General features: G+C 39.3%; 1 protein-coding gene across 1 annotated transcript in view; it reads right to left on the bottom strand.

The window, feature by feature from the left end:
• HMCN1 (hemicentin 1) overlaps nucleotides 1-19461 on the bottom strand; it is a 224346-nt gene that overhangs the window by 115113 nt on the left and 89772 nt on the right. The window contains exons 34-45 of the mRNA XM_063426207.1: nucleotides 19268-19437; nucleotides 18910-19061; nucleotides 10067-10196; nucleotides 8372-8473; nucleotides 7354-7527; nucleotides 7037-7188; nucleotides 6401-6524; nucleotides 5124-5299; nucleotides 3818-3914; nucleotides 3277-3399; nucleotides 2273-2434; nucleotides 582-863 (exon numbers count right to left, since the gene is read on the bottom strand). Coding sequence (XP_063282277.1) covers nucleotides 582-863; nucleotides 2273-2434; nucleotides 3277-3399; nucleotides 3818-3914; nucleotides 5124-5299; nucleotides 6401-6524; nucleotides 7037-7188; nucleotides 7354-7527; nucleotides 8372-8473; nucleotides 10067-10196; nucleotides 18910-19061; nucleotides 19268-19437 — 1844 coding nt within the window. The remainder of the gene's footprint in view (nucleotides 1-581; nucleotides 864-2272; nucleotides 2435-3276; nucleotides 3400-3817; nucleotides 3915-5123; nucleotides 5300-6400; nucleotides 6525-7036; nucleotides 7189-7353; nucleotides 7528-8371; nucleotides 8474-10066; nucleotides 10197-18909; nucleotides 19062-19267; nucleotides 19438-19461) is intronic.

The following is a 19461-nucleotide window of genomic DNA, read 5'->3' as shown; positions in this document are numbered from 1 at the left end:
AAATCTAAAGTCATGTAAATTTAACTCATTGATTTGATTCATTTTTTTTAGACATATGAAGTATGTTAAAGATATTTTCTGCTGACTGAATGTCTTTCAGCATTCTATTATGGGTCAAATAAACTTTGTCCAAAAAGTGAGTCAGTCACCTAAAATTTTTTATAATATATATGTTAAAAAAAAATTCTAAGCAGCTTTTCATTTGTAATTTAATCATTCCATAGTAATTGTAACAATAATTATTCTTTGAAAATGTTGTCTGGGTTGCGTTTCCCATTGTGCCAGGTTGATGAAATGAGGGGTCTGAACTATGAGATGGTGCAAAATGGCCACAATGCCCATGGGGAACTCTGTGTTAGTAAGAAGCTTCCAATTCTTATCTTCTTTATAGTATAGCATTTAATAGGTTTAAAATACATGAATAACAGATACATGCAATTTTTTAAGTTCTATAAGACACTGTAAAGAAAATTTCTAACAGCTTCACTTTAGAATTCACTGAATAATTAAACATTGATCCTATTGTATTCTTATTTGGGTTGGAGAATTCGGGTATAAGAAACCTGATTATGATTACGTACCAAAAACCTTTAAGTTATACTTTCTATCTGATTGTCCAGCCACATTTATTGCTACACACACATAATGTCCTGTGTTGGCCAGTTGAGCATTCTCTAAACGAAGAAGTCTTCCATTGCTTAGAATGTTGACCCCATCTCCATTAATTACGGGCACACCGTCTTTTAACCATGTCAGAAGTGGTTGTGGATCACCGGTGGATTGGCACTCCAGAGTGACATCATTCCCATAAATTACCACAACTTCTGTGGCAAAATTCCCACTCTCAGATATCCTTGGACGAACTAAAATATAAATGATGTAATGTTTATAATAATATCTGAATGCGTCATTAAAAAGTAAAGAGTAACCAAAGAATGCTGACTTTTTTTATGAATACAGGGGAAATATGAGTAGAACTATAGGCACCCTGACCAAATCAGCTTAATGAAGTAGTCTGGGTGCCTGGTCCAGCTAGGTTTAACCCTTTTTGCTGTAAACATAGCAGTTTCAAAGAAACTGCTATGTTTACTTTAGGCTTAATCCAGCCTCTAGTGGCTGTCTCATTGACAGCCGCTAGAGGCGCTTCCGCGCTTCTCACTATGATTTTCAAGGTGAGAAGACGCCAGCTTTCCTATGAGACTGGCTGAATGCGCGCGCAGCTCGTGCCGCCCATGTGCATTCAGCCGAAGAGGAGGAGAGGAGAAGGAGAGGAGGAGGAGAGAAAGAGGTAAGTTTAACCCCTTCCTGCCCCTAGAAGCCCGGCGGGAGGGGGACCCTGAGGGTGGGGGCACACTCAGGGCACCATAGTGCCAGGAAAACGAGTATGTTTTCCTGGCACTATAGTGGTCCTTTAATCGACTTCCTTTGCTTCATGCATGGTTGGTTGACCATGCTTCATATCTTTAGTGGTCAACCAACTCAAATGTGGCAGAGTGGGATATGAAGACTCAAAGATTATAAATATTGTGAATATCTACACTGGAGGCAGATACAATTACAATTATTTATATAATGTCAACAAGTCAAACAATTCATTCAAAACAGATTTAAATAAAATGTCTTTACTCCAAAAATAGTACATTAAATACAATAAAAAAAATCCATATAAAATTAAACTGATATAAACTGCCTGAATAAGTTGTTTTATCAGAGTCCGTACAGATGTTTAAACAGCAACTAGATGCATACTTGAAAAAACTGAATATTTATTTGATAATGAATTTTATATCATTTTTCAACTGTAGGGTAATAGCTTCTTGATCCCAGGATTAATCTAACTGCCTTTCTGGGGTCAAGAGGGAATTTTTTTCCTAGTTTGTTGCAAAATTGGAAGTGCTTCAAACTGGGTTTTTTGCCTTCTTTTGGATCAACAGCAAAAAATAACAATGTGAGGACGCCTGAACTTGATGGACACATGTCTCTTTTCAGCCTATGTAACTATGTAACTATGTTACTATGCAACTATGACATGCCACTATGAATATAATTTTTTTGCACGATAGATTCCAGGTATAATATACAAAAGGAAAAAGTTTGGTTAAAGATAGACTGACGGCTATTTTAGAATTTTATGTTGACTAATTGTAGCTACATGTTCTAGCTACTTTTATCTAAAAGAATACTGACCGCTATATTATCACTTTATATAATTTATCATATAATTCCTCAAACATGTAACTTTTCTCCATATTATAAATATTTTGTAACTCACCATAAACTTTAACATTGTATTTCTTAACTACACTTCCAGCCGTATTGGAAGCTGTGCATTTATATGAAGCAGTGTCTGATTTTTCAGCCGCTGTAATTTGCAAATGTCTACCTCCTGATAGAAATCGCACCCGGCCTGAAGAATCTGCTGCTAATAAAGTACCTGCAAAAATATATCATTTAAGTGAAAATATTAAATTACATTGAATATAAACTTTTTTTTTAATCACATAAAAAAACTAGATAGAATCTGTGTGTTTTCCCTCTTCATTTATATTTTCAATACAAGCTGAAAAACATGACAGATGCTAATAAAGAAAATAATAATATCTGGAAGGTGGACAGAATAAAATATAATTAATATTAGCAAATTTACAGGATGTTAGTTTTATTTTTTTACATAATTGGCTCCATTTGCTAAAAACAAAAATGCATAATTGTAGTGAAATGAAAAGTTATGATTTATAAACATTATAAAATTTAAGGAAAAATATCATATTTAGACACAATCTCCATCATCTTGACTATTTTTGCTTAAAGTTTGCAATTTAGTTTTCCACTTGCTACAATTCAGTGTATTGCGAATCAAACCAATAAATTGAAAAAGAGAAAATACGAGGCTCTACATTATAAAAAAAAAAAAAAATACTTAGTACAAGTTAGAAGCTTCAAAAAGATCCATGACTAAAAATAGACCAACACCAGTTAGGTCCGTAAATGTTATTCACTAAACTGGGAATTGTTGGCACTCATTGGAAACTGTTGACAATTCATGTCTTTGGCAGCTACACTTCTCTCGGGTAAGTACCATCTATTAATATATAACAGAAATGTTTAAAACTCAATTTTTATTTTATGTTCTCTTAGAAATGATTCTGTATGCTGGCTCGGGAAAAACTATTATTCTTCGAATTCTGCTAGCTTAATTTTCCTGCAAATTGGAATTATGGTGGATTACAAACATGCAATGTATTCATGTACATATGTTTGCAATTTATAACTTACCATTCTTCTTCCATGTAAGTGCTGGAGGTGGAATGCCACTGGAATCACACAGGAGACTGATAAGTGATCCTTCAATAACTGTAACTTCTGACTCATCACTGGATCCTTGTATAGAAGGTGGTACTGAAACAAAAACAGACGAGTAAGTCATAAAAGAAAATCTCTGTTTATGGATTCTCATCTCTTCCAGTGCAAACCAAGGTGGAAAAGTATAACATTGCCTCTGGTCCCCTCTTATTCCTCCTCACTGCCTGCTGTTGAATGGGTTTAAAATTATTAGCAACGGGGCAGCTATTGGAAAAAACATAATATTTACCTCCAACCAGCTGTCAATGTGTGGGGGGTGGAGGGCAATGACATGTCCTTACCAAACCGTATTACATAGCACCAACTTCCTGCCCATGGCATGTCCCCTTGCCTTTACGCTACGCCCGGTGACTCGGTATTGCCATGAACATTGCTCCAATTATCAATTTACTATGGTGACTTATGTCCCTAAAAACAGTTTCAGAAAACTTAGTTTAAAGTCTGCATTACATACCCAAAATATTTACATTGTAGTTCTTTTCTGTTTTTCCAGCAACATTAACCGCTTCACAAGAATAGCGTCCGGTATCCTTCACTTGAGCACCTTCAACCTACAGGAAAAACAAATAACAGAATTAATCAACAGCCAACTCAAACCTAATTTACCTTGACTATACCTAATAGCGCCAATCAAGCAACACATGCTGATTGTCCAAGTATCAATAAATAGATAGTGACAGCTTTCATGTCTCATGCAAACATACTGGGAATCAAATTACTTAAATAGGACAGTGGCAAATCTAGAGCGAATGCCAAGGCTCCCCATGAGAAGCCAGGGGGAATTATGTATGTCTGGTAGTAAATGATGGGTCAGTCCCACTTGGTCCCAAAATAACAGCATCCAAGTTAATATACAAATTGCCAGGACCACCTACTATTAAACCTGCTACCCAAGCAGGGGAAAGGGGGCATTTAATTGATTTGTCAGGCAGAAATCAGGACATCAATGTCAGTGTCATAGCAGACATTGTATGACTAAATGTGTGTCACTGTATGCATATTTGTAAATGTGTGCATCTGAATTTGTGTGGATATATGTGTCGACCTTTTATAATTTGTCACAAAATCCTGCATAGCCCCTCCCGAGTTTGGGCTATAGATCCTCCCCTGATATAGGGAGGTCAGACACCTGGCGGATGTCTAGTAATGGCTGACCTGCCATTTTAAAACTTGTGTTCTGATGTTATCCACTGATGCTGTCATTATCCTTCACAAGTAGCATAGAAGAGTTACTTAGCATTGTTGTGAATTCAAACTGGATTTAACATATTAGGACAAAATAGCCAAATTTAAAAATAAATATCCAAATCAGTTATGCTTTCCGTTTGGCTACTTTGGTTTGAAATTCACTATTAATTCACATCTTAGTGAATTATCCTGCCTCTAGACTTCAGGAGATAGTGTGATCACATAACCTATTAGACCAATTTGTCTTAATGTTGAGATCATTGAACAGCATGATGATAGCTTCACTGTTTGCAGGGTTGAATCAGAAATGTTGTCATGTCGAATGCCACACTGAACATATTCACACACATCATACACGTATACTGACGATCCACTTTGTCATACCGGACACTTATCACTTAAACAAGCTCTAAGCCTGTGCATAAATCATGTGAATTCAAATTGCAGGCCTAAATTGAAAAGCATTTTGCAAACCAGCCATATTTTAAGATTTTAATTCACTTTAATTTGGAATCTAGTAAACAAACCCTTGTAAGTCTTTTTTGGGATTCACAGATAAAACAATAACATACCTTTAAAACGCTTCCATCTTCTGAAATACTGACACCTGGTCTCATTGTTAATGGTTTCCAGTCTTTAAGCCAAGTGAGGACTGGAGGGGGGATAGCATTACTCTGGCATCTCAACACGAGAGTTTCACCTAACAGAGTTGACATGTTTTGCTCCTCGCCCATGATGTTTGGGGGAACTAGATGTAAAAGAAATGCAAAAAGTTCTAAAATCTATTACTTTATATTAGTCATTCTAACCTGCCCCCAGAGACTCTGAGACTATATCTGCCATTCATTTTGGATGGGACTGGCATGGATAAAGTATAGATTCTGCATTAACAATGTGACTGAGAGGGCCTCTTAGCACCAAGAAGGTTGTTGTCAGACTGCTCCCAAACAGTTTAACAAAAAAATGGCAAGGCACTAGCAGATTCGTTGCACCATAACCACTACACTGGCATGTAGTGCTTGTTACATCATGTCCCTTTAAGGGTTTGGTTATAAAGGCACATGGTAATGTTTAGGACAGTAAGAGCCTGAGCGTTTACCTATTAACTACTGCTCTGTCTTAGGCAGCCAATGATGTGCACATCATAAGATGAGAATTCCTGGTTCCATATGTGCCAGCTAGCACAAGAGATATATGCAGGCGAAAGCTTATAGTAAAGGAACTTTATTTAAAGGACCACTATAGTGCCAGGAAAACAAACTCATTTTCCTGGCACTATAGTGCCCTGAGGGTGTCCCCACCCTCAGGGTCCCACTCCCGCCAGGCTGAAGAGGGAGGAAGGGGGTTAAACACTCACCTTTCTCCAGCGCCGGGCTCCCTCGGTGCTGGGTATTCTCCTCCTCCTTTGGCCGTCATCGGCTGAATGCGCATGTGCTTTCCTATGGACGCTGGCGTCTTCTCACTGTGAAAATCACAGTGAGAAGCGCGGAAGCGCCTCAAGCGGCTGTCAATGGGACAGCCACTAGAGGCTGGATTAACCCTAAAGTAAACATGGCAGTTTCTCTGAAACTGCTATGTTTACAGCAGGCAGGGTTAATCCTAGATGGACCTGGCACCCAGATCACTTCATTAAGCTGAAGTGGTCTGGGTGCCTATAGTGGTCCTTTAATATTTTTTAGGACTTTATCCCATGTAATAACTAATCCCAAATGCCTTTGTCACAATGCATCACAAATTGTGATATCACGAGGTGCAAAGTTGAGGCCATGTGGCAACTGTGAATATTCAATTTGCAGCCCTAGGCTATGAAAACTTGTAGCCAGTTCAACCATATAGTAATATGACTTACCATAAACAGATAGATCAAAATCCTTCTGCTGTTCTCCTGCGGCATTCACGGCTACACAAGTATATCTTCCAGTGTCTCCTATCTGTGCATTCTTTAATTCAAGAACTCGACCTCCTGAAAGAATCTGTCACAGAGAACGAGAGGCTACATGATGATGCTACTTATATGGGAACAGTTTGCATTGTGCATATGAGAGAGATCACCTCACTTTATTAATATTATACATGCATAAAAGATGCATACTTCTGATCAATATAGGTATTGTTCTCTATTTTATAAGAGTTCATAATTAAGATCATGATGTAGTTACCCATAACCCTACTGTTGTTACCCAAAAAACAGATATTGCAGAGGTTTCTGGGATCTGTAGTTCAGCTATCGGTTGTGTACTTTAGAAGATGCTGAACTACAGCTTTACGAAACATGTACTGTACCCATAAGACCCTGCTATGCTAGAACAATATGTGGCAAGCCATTTTGGTAAGATATCTCAGTAGAAACAGCCCTGCAAAGGGGTTTTTAAGCAATGGAGGGAATGTGCATTTAACTCACTCTACAAAACAATCAATTAAAATATATATAAATATAATACTATTATTATTTTCTATAAACCAAATGAAAAGAGAGGAGTTGTACCTGAATTCCATCAATGAAGCTGGAAACTGGGCTGCCATCTTTTAACCATGTTAAACCAGGGTCTGGGAATCCTGTTGCTTCGCATTCCAATCTAACAGAATTATTAACAATCACAGATACCACACTGCTTTCACCGAATATAGATGGAGGGACTGTGAGAAAAAAGAATTCAAATTTGAAAGTTATATTTATAACTTTTTATAACTATTTATAATTTTTTTTTATTTTTTTTTATTCATATATTCTTTAATGATTTTATATATATATATATTGCAGTTAAGGGAGATTGTATACGTCCTAATGGATGTTTTACTTACCATGAACTTCTAGCATGTACGTCAGTTCAGCTTCTCCGGCTGCATTGGTAGCTACACACCTATACACACCAGAATCAAATATCTGGGCATTGCCAATCTGAATGTGCCTTCCGTCTACCAAAGTAACCTCTCCACTTATCAAGAGTTGGGCATTATCTTTAAACCATGTGATTTCTGATTGGAAAAGATTAGAATAAAGATATTAAGAGTTTTTAGCACCGTAAAGACTTTTTTTTATTTGTGCATACATTTTCAAGTGACCTTGATCTAATTCTGCAGGAGCTATTAGCTTGAGATACAAAGATACAAAACAATGTAGTGGCTTGGTTCTCCAATTCATAGAATTATTTAAACCCCTAAAACTGACTTGCCAAGGCCTGTAAAACTCTACTTTATCATACAATTCTGCCAGTGTGATTAAATACAAAATAATCTCCAACATGGCCCTATATCTCACGACCTCCCCTTTCTTATCAAATACTTGATAAATACTTAATACTTGCAAGAATGTTCACATCTCTGTAACTCACTACCATGAGAAGCCTGTTTCTAATCCTCCCTTGACATTTTCAAATGTTCCTTATAAATATATGTTTAATAATTTGTATAGATTGCATTCCTTCTACACAACCCAGCTGTTATATCTTCTTCATCATAAGTAAAATACAATCCAACATTTGTTCTACCTTAACACAAAATAGTTCTATTTTACAGAATTACATCTCATTTGCCTTTCAAGAGCAAGCGCATGTTCCAGGCTCTCAAAATCAAATAAATAGAAATAGATTCAATAGATGTTTGTAACTGTCTAACTATGTTTTATTACTAAAAAGTAAAATCTTCCTGCAACAAATGATTTATTGGAGTGGCTTAAATAAATGATAATACAATTCTAATGAAGATAGCTGTCCTTAAATACTTAGTTCAATAAAAGTGGTTTCACAAAACAGTGACAAAGATCTACAAAATGTTCTTCTTTTAATTTAATAAAAAAAAAACAACAACAACGCACTCTTACCAGGGACAGGATTGCCCACTGCATTGCATTCAAGTATCACAGAGTGACCTCCATGGACTGTTTCATGAAGTATATCTCCAGAATTCTCAATTTTAGGTGGCTCTGTAACAGTAAACATTCCATTCATTAAATAACGGTTTCACATGCTGTAATGCATGCGTTTTTATTATTATTATTATTATTATTATTATTATTATTATTGCCATTTATATAGTGCCAACAGATTCCATAGAGCTTTACGATATTATAAGAGGGGGGATTTAACTATAAATAGGACAATTACAAGAAAACTTACAGAAACGATAGGTTGAAGAGGACCCTGCTCAAACTAGCTTACAGTCTACGGGAGGTGGGTATAAAACACATTAGGACAGGAAATTGCAATCAAATAAGGTGGGAGTGAAGCAGAGCTGGAGGAGAGAGTAAAGTGCTGCCCTTTAGGAGAGAAGAGAAGGGTATGTGAGGTAGAGGTTAGTCTGTGAGGCCATAAGCTTTCCTAAAGAAATGGGTTTTAAGTCACTGCTTCAACGATGGAAGACTAGGGGAGGGTCTGATGGCAGTAGGCAGGCTATTCCATAGGAAGGGAGCCGCCAGCGAGAAGTAATGCAAGCGTGAGTTGGGCGTACGGGTGCGAGCAGCGGACAGGAGAAGGTTGTGGGCAGAGCAGAGAGACCGAGAAGGGACATGGACCTGTGATGAGATATAAGAGGGGCTAGAATTGTTCAATGCTATATAGGTATGGATTAGTACTTTAAATTGACTCCTATAGAATACAGGAAGTCACTATAAGGACTGACAGAGGGGTGAGGTGTGAGAGGACCAACTAGAGAGGAAAATCAGTCTGGAGGCAGCATTCATTACAGACTGTAGCGGGGCAATACGGCTTTTGGGAAGACCAATTAGGAGAAGGGTACAATAATCCATGCAGGAAATTACTAGAGCATGGACAAGCTCCGTAGTAGCATCTTGCTTAAGAAAGGGACGGATGCGGGCTATGTTTGTTAGTGTATGTCAAATCAGCAAGTGTGTGTGCCTGTCAGTGAGTGTGTCTGTTTAGGTGACTGCCCCCCCCCCCCCCCCTTTCAATCACATGGGAAAAACATTTTTACTCTCCTCTTGGTGCAATGGGACACTTGACTGGATTTGCCCCCCCCCCCCCCCCCCAGGCCTAACGCTGCCAGCCCTCCCCTGAGTGTTACGATGGAATCTACAGGATTTGGTAACATACTGGATGTGAGGCTCAAAATTTTATATATATACATGAACTTTCATTATCTAGGAGACTGAAGATTCAGTGTCCACAAACAAAACACCCAGACACAAAACATAAACAGACATACATATATACACACACAAAATAATGGACAATTATAGACAATATTATAGACAGACATACAAATTCACACACAAAAATACATATTAAAACATATAGACACGTACATACACAGACACATGTAAATATAGACAGATACAACCACATACAAAGACACACAACCACATTAATATACTGACAGACACAAACAGAAACACACACCTAGTGGTGACACCAGAGATGGAGCTATGGTAAAATGCTGCACAATATTATCATGACATGCATTTCTGTTTTACCTTATTCTATGATAATACAATTATTATCACAATTATGGAAGAAGACTCCTTTACACAATAATAAAGTAACATAAAAAAAAACTTTACCGTAAATATTTAGCCATATGCTTTGCTCAGTTTCCCCGGCTGCATTGGTGGCCACACAGGTGTATTTACCAGCATCTGCCAACAATGTTTTCTCAAATTTTATACTGTGAGCACGACCAGAAGATTCCATCTGTTGGTAAGATTCAAAAACTATATATTTCATTTTATTATTTTAAGTATAATAAAAACAATCTAGACTGGCATTTTTATGCAAAGCTTGTATTGAGCTAAATCTAGACTACACTGTTATCGTTCATATCTTTTTGTTAAATGGTCTAGAACATTTTTTTTTAATTTAATTTTAATATTTTGTACAAGTTGTGTATAACTGAAAACTGAAAACTAAAAACTGTATATATGATTTATCAAAGATCTGGAAGTATTACATTTTGTATTAAGTTATCTCAGGACTACTTAAGCAAATTAACTTCTTGGTAAGTTCCAATCTAAGGCAATTAGAAGACAACTTGTGATTTATATAAACCAAATAGTAGTGTTCAGAAATTTAAAAAAAAAAAAAGGTATACTTTTTGAATAATTGCTAATATAATTTCTACATAGTTTTAAAATATCCACAAATGGATAATGTAAAAAAAAAAAATCACTAGTAAGTGCTTTTATAAATTATAGGACAACAATTATTTGAGGAATATGATAACAATTATTTGAGGCATAGGATGGACATTCCACTTATAACCTTAAAACAATATATATGTTTAGTGTATATATTACTGTTAACCATTCCTAAAAAATAAATGTAAAGTTACACAATTGTAAAAAGTTTTATTCCGAACTGCCCTTTGACTGAATTTTATAACATGACAGGAGGCTTCATATTTGCTTAAGTCTCTCTTTACTAGAACTCCACAGCAGCACAGAAAAACAACCAATCAGAAAAAAGTTAGGTACTATAAAACTCCCCTCCCCATGCATAATTTCCTCTTTCTTTGCTGCTCCACAGACAGTACAGGTCAGAGTACCACTGCCTCCTGCTTCTAGTTTGTGGCTTTGGGTTTTATTATGATTTATTTATGATTTATATTAATTGTGCTTAGTTTTTAAGATTTCTGTGCCTTTTGGCTCTTCTTTGCTTCCCCTGGTTTTCTTTGGGGATATTTTCTTTTACATTGTAGTGGTTTCATGGGGGCATGGAGGTTCCTGGAGATACCTATTCAGTTTGCTCTCCCTTTGATTTCACCCTCTCCCCCCCCTCTAGTTTATATCACAGATTGCTGTGAGTTTCAATGACAGTGTATATCACAGAGTACTGTGAGTTTTGCTGCCAGTGTATATCACAGATTGCTGTGAGTTTTACTGACAGTGTATATCACAGATTGCTGTGAGTTTTACTGACAGCGTATATCACAGATTGCTGTGAGTTTTACTGACAGCGTATATCACAGATTGCTGTGAGTTTTGCTGCCAGTGTATATCACAGATTGCTGTGAGTTTTACTGACAGTGTAGATCACAGATTGCTGTGAGTTTTGCTGCCAGTGTATATCACAGATTGCTGTGAGTTTTGCTGACAGTGCATATCACAGATTTCTGTAAGTTTTACTGACAGTGTATATCACAGATTTCTGTGAGTTTTACTGACAGTGTATATCTCAGATTTCTGTGAGTTCTACTGACAGTGTATATCACAAAGTTACAGGTATATATGAAACTCAGTTATACAGGCTCTGTACAGGGTGTATACAGAGCCAGTTGGCTAGTTAGCTCTAGGATTGATGTGCTTCACAGTATATATATTGTATATATATTCTGGTCCAGCTATGGAGTCTCAGATGAAACTACTCTGGTATGAGTTCACTGTCCATGGCATATGTTAAAAGCTAAGCAGACCTGGCTCTGGCTCAAACTGGTATGGGAGACCAGTCTATGCTGATACTATTCTATTTTATCAGGTTCTATGGGGAGATTCATTGAATTGACAATTGTTTAGCCCTACTCCTGAAAGAGACCATTGGTACATTAACCTTCAGGTGGTGTGATGATGATCTATAACAAGATAAGCATCTCAAACAGATCTGTATTTACATATGACCTCCATTTGTCTAAATATACATAGGGATTAAGGAGAAAGCGCAGGTAACGTTTTTCTTTTCTTTGGTTTTTACTATATATTGGGGCTGATGTGTGTTGTAGTCCTTGCTGCTTAAGCGCAGGACTTCTCTTTTTGTATTTGTATTTACTTTGCAACACACAGCCTGGTTACAATGCTGCTACCCATCCCATGTGTTCCCTATTAAGGGTTAATAAGTATAGGGGTGTGTATAAAAAATACCCCTTTCTGTCTCATTAGAGATATCTTTGCCAGAAGCTCAAGGAAGCAGGCTGAAGGGTCAGTGTTAGGACCCGCTTAGGGGGGTCTGCCTTGACGTTGGCAGGCGGGCATTCCCTCCAATGGCCATTGGAGCAACTAAATGACCTCCATTTGTCTAAATATACATAGGGATTAAGGAGAAAGCGCAGGTAACGTTTTTCTTTTCTTTGGTTTTTACTATATATTGGGGCTGATGTGTGTTGTAGTCCTTGCTGCTCAAGCGCAGGACTTCTCTTTTTGTATTTGTATTTACTTTGCATCACACAGCCTGGTTACAATGCTGCTACCCATCCCATGTGTTCCCTATTAAGGGTTAATAAGTATAGGGGTGTGTATAAAAAAATACCCCTTTCTGTCTCATTAGAGATATCTTTGCCAGAAGCTCAAGGAAGCAGACTGAAGGGTCAGTGTTAGGACCCGCTTAGGGGGGTCTGCCTTGACGTTGGCAGGCGGGCATTCCCTCCAATGGCCATTGGAGCAACTAAATGACCTCCATTTGTCTAAATATACATAGGGATTAAGGAGAAAGCGCAGGTAACGTTTTTCTTTTCTTTGGTTTTTACTATATATTGGGGCTGATGTGTGTTGTAGTCCTTGCTGCTTAAGCGCAGGACTTCTCTTTTTGTATTTGTATTTACATGTGCATACCAATTCACAGTGTAAGGAATGTATCGCTCAGTATATCTTGATTTTATGGCCACTATAAGCACTGGAACAACTTCAGCTTATACCCAATACCACTACCACTATTTTGCCTGCTGGGCATTTAGGGACTGCCAGTCCCGGTTAAGGTTTATTCACACAGTATTACGCTGTCTAAAAGGGTTAATGTATAGGGGTCCTAGGTCACAGGATACCCTGAGGATTTACAGATATTTAGGGGACTCTGCCCAAACTCAGGAGTCCCCATTACTCATAATAAGCAACCCAGGATTGGCCTGCACTGTCTGTGCCCCTATGATTGGCCTGCTATGTCTGTGCCCCTATGATTGGCCTGCTATGTCTGTGCCCCATTGATTGGCCTGCTATGTCTGTGCCCCATTGATTGGCCTGCTATGTCTGCGCCCATTTGATTGGATTACTATGTCTGTGCCCTTCTGTCTTGCCTGCTCTACCTGTGCCCATCGTTAGCCTGATCTATCTGTGCCCGAACCCCCTTTTGGCCACAGGCCTGGGGGAATATCACTGAGGAAAGCTCAGTACCCACTGTTGACATGGAGATAGGTGGGTGTCCAGGCAAACACTGCTGCCATACTATCCAAGAGGACACCAGGATACGGGCACCTAAATATAATTGGAAGGATGAAGGCCCTACAGCTCATGCCCTGAGGGGGCAAAGCTTTTATGAAGACTCCCGGGCACGCAACCATGGTTTACACATTAGCCAGGCGGCGGCACATCTCCAAGGGGAATCTCGCACAAGCAGGGACCAGTGCTCATACGCCAACAGGGGAGCACGGTTTCCTTGCCTTCAGCAACTAACCTTTTAGCTCCTGACCCTTTCAGTTGGGTTTACTTGACTTGCTTTTCTGATCTGCTATTTACCTTCTCTCCGAGGTACGTATTTCCCTTTATCTGCATTTTTTGTCGTTTCTTTGTTTTCGTGTCTTCCTATTGTCCTATCGCTCGGGTCATCGAGAGGCCTGACTTGACTTCTTCCGACCTCCTGGGCTCTCGAGGATCGCGGAGAACGTCTCCAGCTTTCCTCAGGCTACTGACGGTCATCCTGGATCCCGTGCATGTGCACGGGATCCGGGCGGTCCGTTGGTAGTTTCCATCATGGTTTCCGAAGGTTGCATTTTCTCATCATCGCTTTCTGTTATTAAGCAAGGACACGGCCCGAGGTTGTATACTATTCCATCGGTCTGGTTTATTATCAGTTGACTCCATCTCTCAATTGAGAGATTCAGAGAGAGGTCTCGTGGTCAGAGAGAGACCCACATCAGGATCTCAGTCTTATGCTGATATTAGTAAATGGTGTACCCCGCAGTTGGTCACCCTGAGTCTCTAATGGACTCTAGTTTTGGATTACAAGAGGGTGCGGCCCTCCATCGCCTCGGCCTGAGACTGATATTTTTATTTTCACAAGTAGAATGCGAACCCCTCTCATAGACTGAACTGGACACTGATTCATTATTAGAGGGCACGGCCCTCCCCCAACCTCAGCCCGTTACTGAGCTGGATACAGAGGACATGTCTTGGGTGACACATTCTCATAGAGGGAACCGGACACGAATGTAGACTCTAATGTTTGGTTATTAACGGGTGCGGCCCGCTCATGCTATCAGCCGGACGCTGAAAAAGAGTTCGGTCACATTATTAGAGAGTGCGGCTCTCTAATACACTCAACGCACTATGGTGCCATCCATTTGTTCATCACACAGGCTTGTACCTGTACAGGACAACTATGACTGCATAGAGGGGCGTCCCTCCTGCATTCAATTAGATCTAACGACCGTGCTACCGATTTCGTTATAGACGGCTGCCTGATCGTGCAGGGTATACATGTTTGGACTGGATCTCTCTATTTCACCTCCTATAATGGATCTACTGGATCCGGATCACTGTATCCCACATGAGAAATACTTACAGAGGTATTACTAGGGGAGATTCCCCGCTTATTTACACACACTCCTGGAGACGGTACGGCTAACGGATGAGCCCCAGTTGTTACAAGAGTGCAGGTTTTGGTATAATCTGCGCTATATCAAACAGGCAATTGCACTCTGTTTAAGATATTCAGACCATTGCGAACAAACTGTGCAGACAGTTTTTCCCATGTCAAGGTGACATGAGATCCTGAGACCTTCATAGAGCAAACGGGCACTGCCTTGCTCGGTTAACAAGACTAGGGAAGGCCCAGAACCCGGTCTGCAGATACACCTTGCGCATGGATCACATGGAAAGACCGGAATCCTCTGTCGACTTGGATTCTCTGGTCATTACAATCTTGGGAGGAGATGACAGGACTGCCCCTACTCCTCTGAGCACATATCTGGAGAACAGGGATTGGATATGGAGGGCTCTCCTTCTATACTCGATATCCCTCACGGGAACCGTCTTGGTTTGGGTTCTCGCTAACCCACCTATTCAACTACCATCAAGGAGACCTACGGTGGACTCTATGGAGGAACCCTGTGTCTCCCTGACTCCTACACGGACGTTACAAGTTGGGACCTACCGCTGGAGTACTGCTCAGGATGTGTAGCAGGCTCGGATATGGCTGCCGACGTTCTCAAACGGGACAACACCTGCTTTGGACGGTTGAAGCTAGGCCCTTGTTTTTTCGTTATATCTGGAGTCACCTGTCATGAGTGAAGGGACTTTACGTCTTGTCTGCGTATTAGAGAACGCTATGTGTTTACGGGACTCCAAGCTAAGAAGGAAGGTATCCCTCTATAGGGAGGCCTTGACTTCGGTTCTCGAATTCACATTCCTGGGTCCCTTGTCCTAGAGCCTACTCTGGGAGTTACGTGCCCTGACAGTCAGGGGTACAGGGACCTAGGGGTCTCACTATATTATACCCTCCCACTATATTATACATCTCATAGGTGGCGTGTAGACCAGGAACCCATGCATGAATTTTGACAGGTCGGGCATGGAATAGGATCGTACAAACAGGTAATCTGATTATTTCACTCTCTCACTACAGCACGTGAGGGCTCTTCTTTGTTATACAGGTCCCAATCACCATTGGATCCGGACATCTTATCACTCTTAGACGATGATATATTTGGATGGAAATCTCAACCCCGGTTTACGTTCCCATCCTTTTGAATATTTTACGGGATTCACAATCCCCAGAATAGTCAACCACTGTTTCACCACACAAGTTCAGTTTGGGACCTTGTATTGGACATCCTTTGGGAGTCTTTTCTCTACCGCAGTCACGGATTACACAGTCCATTTGGAATACTGGAACCATTTAGGATACGGCTAGTTTTGACCACACTCTTGCCTGCATAATAAATGTATTCTCGGATGAGACAACTCACCGGGTAGGTCATGAGGGAATGAAAATACCCTACTCGGTTCTATTACGGAATTGGTAGTGGACTTTCCTTGAGCATTCCTTGAGGTTGGAGATTTGGCTGCAAGGCCACATCACCTGGTGACCCTGGCATGATAGGAGGAGCCACCTTCCACATCAAGAGTCGAGACATGGTGGCAGTTTCTTCTCGTGGCCCTAAGTCCGCAAATGACCTTCGGCATTTTAAACCTACAGGAAAATGGCTAATAGGTCAGCTTGGCAGCTCATGGACCGGCAGCTAGGAAACAGGTCGCAAGCCCACGTACAATGGATCTATCAGCGGATGGTGTTTTTTCCGTATTTGGGATGCTTCGTCAGCTGGCATCTTCATTGATCCGTCTACTGTCACTTCTCGCAGTTGCAAGGTCCATTTAGGATTGCTCTAATATCTCACAGAATAGGTACCAGTGAAACAAAAAGCGTTGGATTTGTTCGCTGAGCGTTAAAACAGCAAATATGCTAAAATTATGCTAGCTTTAGTATACCTATAATCTTAATTTTATTAATGACAGGAGGCGAGTATTTCCCGCCCATTCTTATCCCTCCCTTGTTTAATTTTATAGTTTGAGTTCATCAGGTACGTATGCAACTCTGCTTGTTGTCTCTGCTACCTGTCACTTGTTCTTATGTCTGTTTTTCATAAATCGGGTTGGGATCTATGCAGGTTACGGTAATTTTGGTTGCTACATTGGGTACCTACATGTTTGTTCAGGGTACATTTCATTGGCTAACCAACCTGTTCGATTCTGTTTTTTCTCTCGTTTCAGTTTACAGTCCATCAACACTATCTGGTTCGGCAGTTCTTCTCGGATGGTGGACATTGTCGTATTCATTATATCTAGGACTTCGTTTCTTCCCCATTATATTTTCTGCCTTTTGTTCTGTTTTGTCGCAGCTTGAAAGAGGAAATGATGCATGGAGAGGGGAGTTTTATAGTACCTAACTTTTTTCTGATTGGTTGTTTTTCTGCGCTGCTGTGGAGTTCTAGTAAAGAGAGACTTAAGCAAATACTCGCCTCCTGTCATTAATAAAATTAAGATTATAGGTACACTAAAGCTAGCATAATCTACAATTTGGGCCGATCACGTGATCTTTCAAATTTCTGAACTCCGAGCTGAAATGTAGTTAAATCATTAACCAAATGAAATGTGCAATAGGCAAGCTCATTCATTTTGATTTGTGATACTGAATTCCGGCCAAGGCTCCAAAAAACGAAATGATTGATGAGGAAAAAATATGAATTATGCCTCGGGACAGTCACTAAATGTTGATTTTATTCACAGATTAAGTGAAAAGTGAGCAATTGAGGGAAAAAAGGAGAATTTATACAGTGTATATTTTATAATTATACAATATATAAATATATAAACAGATTTTTAATTTACTGCTCCTCCTCGTCTTACTTCTATTAGTAATTTTTCAATATATTTGTTCCTACTTCAAAGAAACATTGGATGGATAAAATGTTTTAGAAATGATATGATTTTTATTATAGACGTAATGCGAAGCGCTAGTTTATAACGTCTGTTATCAAAAATCGTTAAAATAACTCCATTCACCGATGGTGTAACAGGTGATTTCCAATACTTTAGAATTGTTGATGTAGCTGACACCAGACGGTGACCCAGCATAATTCTTTTAAAATGCGGTACATTAGCAGGGAGTTTTTTAAATAGACAGGGACTCGGAGATAAAACCACGTTAAATTCTGGATGAAAGGATATCTTGCCAATATTGGACAATCTTAGGGCATGACCAGAAAATATGAGATAAAGTCCCTATTAGGCCACAGCCTCTCCAACATTTATTTGTGGTACCAATGTGTAATTTAGAAAGCCTAGATGGAGTTAGGTACCAACTGTATACTAATTTATAACGAGACTCCAGATGAGTAACACATTGTGTAATGCCTTTGAGCGTGAGAAGGAAGTCACGCCACTCATCTATTGTGTATACTCCACCCAGTTCACTCTCCTACTTCAACATATAGTCTAACTTGGGACCTATTTCACCTGCAAAAACAGTGTAACAGAGAGAGATGGTATGTTTCCGGCCAGGGTCTGACAAATAGTATGTATACATATATATAGCCCCTTAAGCTTCAACACAGTGCAGAAAGGGCCACTGTGTCACAGTCTGTTTCACTTTTTTTGCATGATGCAGAGAGAGTGACTGTAGCCATAACAGAGACATTGTTTTTCCTGAGATGAAGAGCAGCAATGGGTAGCAGTGAAGGTAAATGAGCTTTGCAAATATTTACTATGTATTGTGTTTTTTGCACTAATTTGTGCAATACAAAAAGTTAAATGGCATTATATTTTTAAATCTTGAAACAAGAAAATGAAATACTTGAATAAGAAAATGTTTAAGTTTATTCAGTAACCTGGAAATTAATGAGGGAATTGCGGCAACCTAGAACAATTCTCACTGAGGTTTCTGAATAATGCCGTTGTTTTTATGAACGACGGAAATTCATGATACTTACTTTTATATTGTCTTTGGCGGCATTGAAAGGAACTCCATCTTTTAACCAAGTAATGAGAGGCACAGGTACTCCGCTTGCCACGCATTGCAAACTCGTAGACTTGTGCATCAGTACGGATATCTGAGAAGCCATAGGTTTGATGATGGGTCGAACTACACAAAACAAATTCATTTTTTTTACAATTTTACTCTTTTGACTTGAATTTTTTTCATTTGCTTTGGATTCCAGACAATTGACACTTTAGTGAAACACACTGTTTGAATTGTATTTACTAAACAAGTAATTATGACCTATTCTTTACATTGCACCTAGTGTGTTGTTGTTGTTGATTGGGTACCACTTTGAATAATCAGCTTACCGTGCACATTAACAGTAAATTGTTTTCTGCTAACTCCTGCTTCATTTTTTGCAACACACTGATAATTCCCACGATCTGAAAACTCTGCACTCAGGATCAAAAGTTTTTGTCCATTCGACTGGATCAGGAGTCCACTGTTAATTTCAACAGGAATTCCATTTTTCAACCACCTAAAAAAAATGAACAGATTAAGA

Source organism: Pelobates fuscus, chromosome 7, assembly GCF_036172605.1.
Source record: "Pelobates fuscus isolate aPelFus1 chromosome 7, aPelFus1.pri, whole genome shotgun sequence".
Taxonomy (NCBI): domain Eukaryota; kingdom Metazoa; phylum Chordata; class Amphibia; order Anura; family Pelobatidae; genus Pelobates; species Pelobates fuscus.
The sequence above is the reverse complement of the archived record's forward strand: the minus strand, read 5'-3'. Positions and strand labels throughout refer to the sequence as shown.